The sequence below is a fragment of the Trypanosoma equiperdum genome (genome assembly GCF_001457755.1).
Source record: "Trypanosoma equiperdum strain OVI genome assembly, contig: ctg_1754, whole genome shotgun sequence".
Classification (NCBI taxonomy): domain Eukaryota; phylum Euglenozoa; class Kinetoplastea; order Trypanosomatida; family Trypanosomatidae; genus Trypanosoma; species Trypanosoma equiperdum.
The window spans coordinates 2895-5672 of record NW_027123787.1 but is presented as its reverse complement, the minus strand read 5'-3'; the positions used below and the strand labels follow the sequence as shown (position 1 = coordinate 5672).

The 2778-nt window shown below is 41.2% G+C and overlaps 1 protein-coding gene across 1 annotated transcript; it reads right to left on the bottom strand.

The window, feature by feature from the left end:
• Window positions 1–1434: 1434 nt before the first annotated feature.
• TEOVI_000574400 (uncharacterized protein) lies at window positions 1435–2025 on the bottom strand (the record flags this gene model as incomplete). Its single annotated transcript, XM_067223050.1, has 1 exon — window positions 1435–2025. The coding sequence occupies one exon, from the start codon at window positions 2023–2025 to the stop codon at window positions 1435–1437; it is 591 nt and encodes a 196-aa protein (XP_067079151.1).
• Between the last annotated feature and the right edge of the window lie 753 nt (window positions 2026–2778).

Here is a 2778-nt window from a genome sequence, read left to right as displayed (position 1 = left end):
AAAAAAAAAAAGAAAAAGAAAAACCTACCAAAGAGAAAAATTATATTTTTTCCTCTGGCCGGTGCTTCAACCTTTCCGTTACTACCTCTTCGTTTTATTCCTCTTCTCCCCTCTATTTTCTTTTCTTGATAGCTTCTTCTTTCCGTTTCTATTCGAGTATGCGTATCTTTATATTTATTTATATATTTGTGTGGCTATATATCTTTTCGTGTGTATATTTCTTCCTCCCTTAGGAGTCACTGAGAGTTTTTTTTTGTTGTTCCCTTCTCTTTCCCTGCAATCCACCTTCCTTTTGGTTAACAAATATATGTTGTATGTATATATATATATATTAGCGGTTTGGACGGAAGTGTGAACACGTCGTGATGCGAAATTGGACGACAAAAAAAAGAGTCAAAGAAAAGAGAAGAGAAGAAACAGGATCAAAATGTTGGGAAAGGTAATGGAAAGGAAAATAATAATAATAATAATAATGACACAAAATGTTACGAGGCCCTTTGCCAGTTTCTCTCTTTAAACGTATGGTATTTAAGTAGGAGCGCTTCTACACGCGTACTCCACAACTCCTTTTCTGTGCTTCTGGGCACCTCAATAAAAAAAAAAAAACCTCTCCGGTAACACGAAAAGGAATGAGCCGTTTAATTTTTATTTAGCCTCTTTCTTTCCGTGACTTTTCTATTCTATGTTTACTTCCTCGTGCATTCATTCGGTTTCATGTCGAGAAGCTGCCCAGTAAGCGGGAGGAAATACGCAAGAAATGTTAAAACGTAACAAAAAAAACAAACAATTAATTGACAGAAGAGAAAAAGAACTCGCCCGTATAGATATGTATGTTTGTTTATTTGCATGACACACCAGCAGACTGAGTGGAACTAAAGTTTAGAATCACAGTAGTAACACCAATAATAATAATAACAGTTGTAATCGTAGTAATAGTTTTTCTTTTGTGTGATCATTCCCTCTTCCGGCCATTCAATGTGAGTAAGCATCCGCAATATAAAACCAAAAAAGATATGTGAATGTTTGTGGGAGAAGTAACGCAAGAATCAATACGGAATGACCGCATCATCATGCTTTCATTCCGCTTCCTTGCAAGAAAGTTGTTGTGATGACGGTTATAATGAAGTGTCATTTCGTCACCTTCTTTTTTCCTTTTCTCGCCTCCGCGGGTAGAAGGCGGCGTCACTAATAAGAAAGTATAATAAGTGACAAAACAACAACAACAACTGTTTCTCACTTTAAGAAAAGGGCACATACACAGAAACACAAAAAAGTCAAAAAGAAGGAAAAGCGGACGCGGTCCAGCACGGAGAAGTTAAGTAGAAAGCGACACTGTCACCAAAAGCAAAGAGGAAAACTAAAACATAATACAATACAACAATACATGCGTACACACGCCGCTATGTGTTTTGTTTATTCCTTTTTTTTTTCCATTCACACGTTCGGATCAATCGCAATTCTTTCCTTCATTAGCGCCCTCCATTCGTCTTCACAACGCTCGAACATCTCCCTCGCCTCCGTTTCCTGTTGGGCCGTTGTCCTCCACCACCAGCCTGTGGTTTCATTTTCCCTCAATGTGGCCGCAAGAGCTGCAGCGGATTCATACCGCCGTTTTAATATTAACGCCCGCACAGCGATATCATCCAACCGCTTCACATCCTCAAGTCGGGCTTCATGTAAACCTCCCGGACCAATGGGGCTCAGCAGCAGAAGAAATGTTGCCGTTCCAAAGGTGCCGAAAGCCCACATCGCCTGCCGCTGCTGCGCTAATCGCCGCGGGTGCCGAATGCGCCAAACCCGATGGATGCGGCGGTATTGCCATGAGGCGAGAAGACCCACAACCCCAGCGGAGGCAACTGCGAGAACTAAAAGCGCCTGTCCCGCCTTTACGTAACGTTCAGCACTCAAAAGCAAACGACTGGCAGTCTTTTCCGTGCTGTTGTAGAGAAGTTGAGCGCCCACTGCACCCTCTTCGCAGTCATTTTTGAGACTTGAGGAATTACTAGGCGTTGTCGTTGCGGTCATTTATGATTTTGCTTTTGCTTTTGATATTTTCTCTCTCTCTTTTTTTTTTCTTCTAGTATATGTCTTGTCCTCGCTCCTTGTAACGAGTGTGACGGCCCCACCACCCCGAGGAGACAAAGGCAGCAAAAAACTATGAAACTCATCACACACACACACACACACACACAAACCAAAAACGCAAAACAACAACAACAACAAGAACAGCGGCAAGAACAGCAGCAAGAACAACACCAAAAAAAAAAAAAAAGAAGAGAGAGAGAAAGATAATTATCAGGAATGAAAACTATATGTGTCGCAGAAGACAATCGTGTATACGAACAACGCGTGGGAGACGAAATAATGTCATGTGAAACAACACGATGCACACGATGGGTAAAACAATACTAACTACAAACCTGTCGTACGTATACGAGTACATGACCACTCTTCTCTCTTCTATTCTGCCTTCTTGTACACCTTCTCCCCACTTACCGCAATGCACACACACACACGGCAGACAAAAGCTCGTCTCAACATCTATTAGTGGACACACCACACATATACATAAAAATAAGTAAATATTCACAACAACAACAACAATAACAATAACAATAACACCACCGACAGATAAACCAACAGGGATGCGGGGAGGGGAGCAAACCGGTGGAATGTCGCACTTATATATATATATATATTTATATATCAATTTCTCGCATTTTTGTTTGTCTATTTGGCCTCTGCGATTCGTGTTTTGGTACCCTCCAGGTTGTGCTA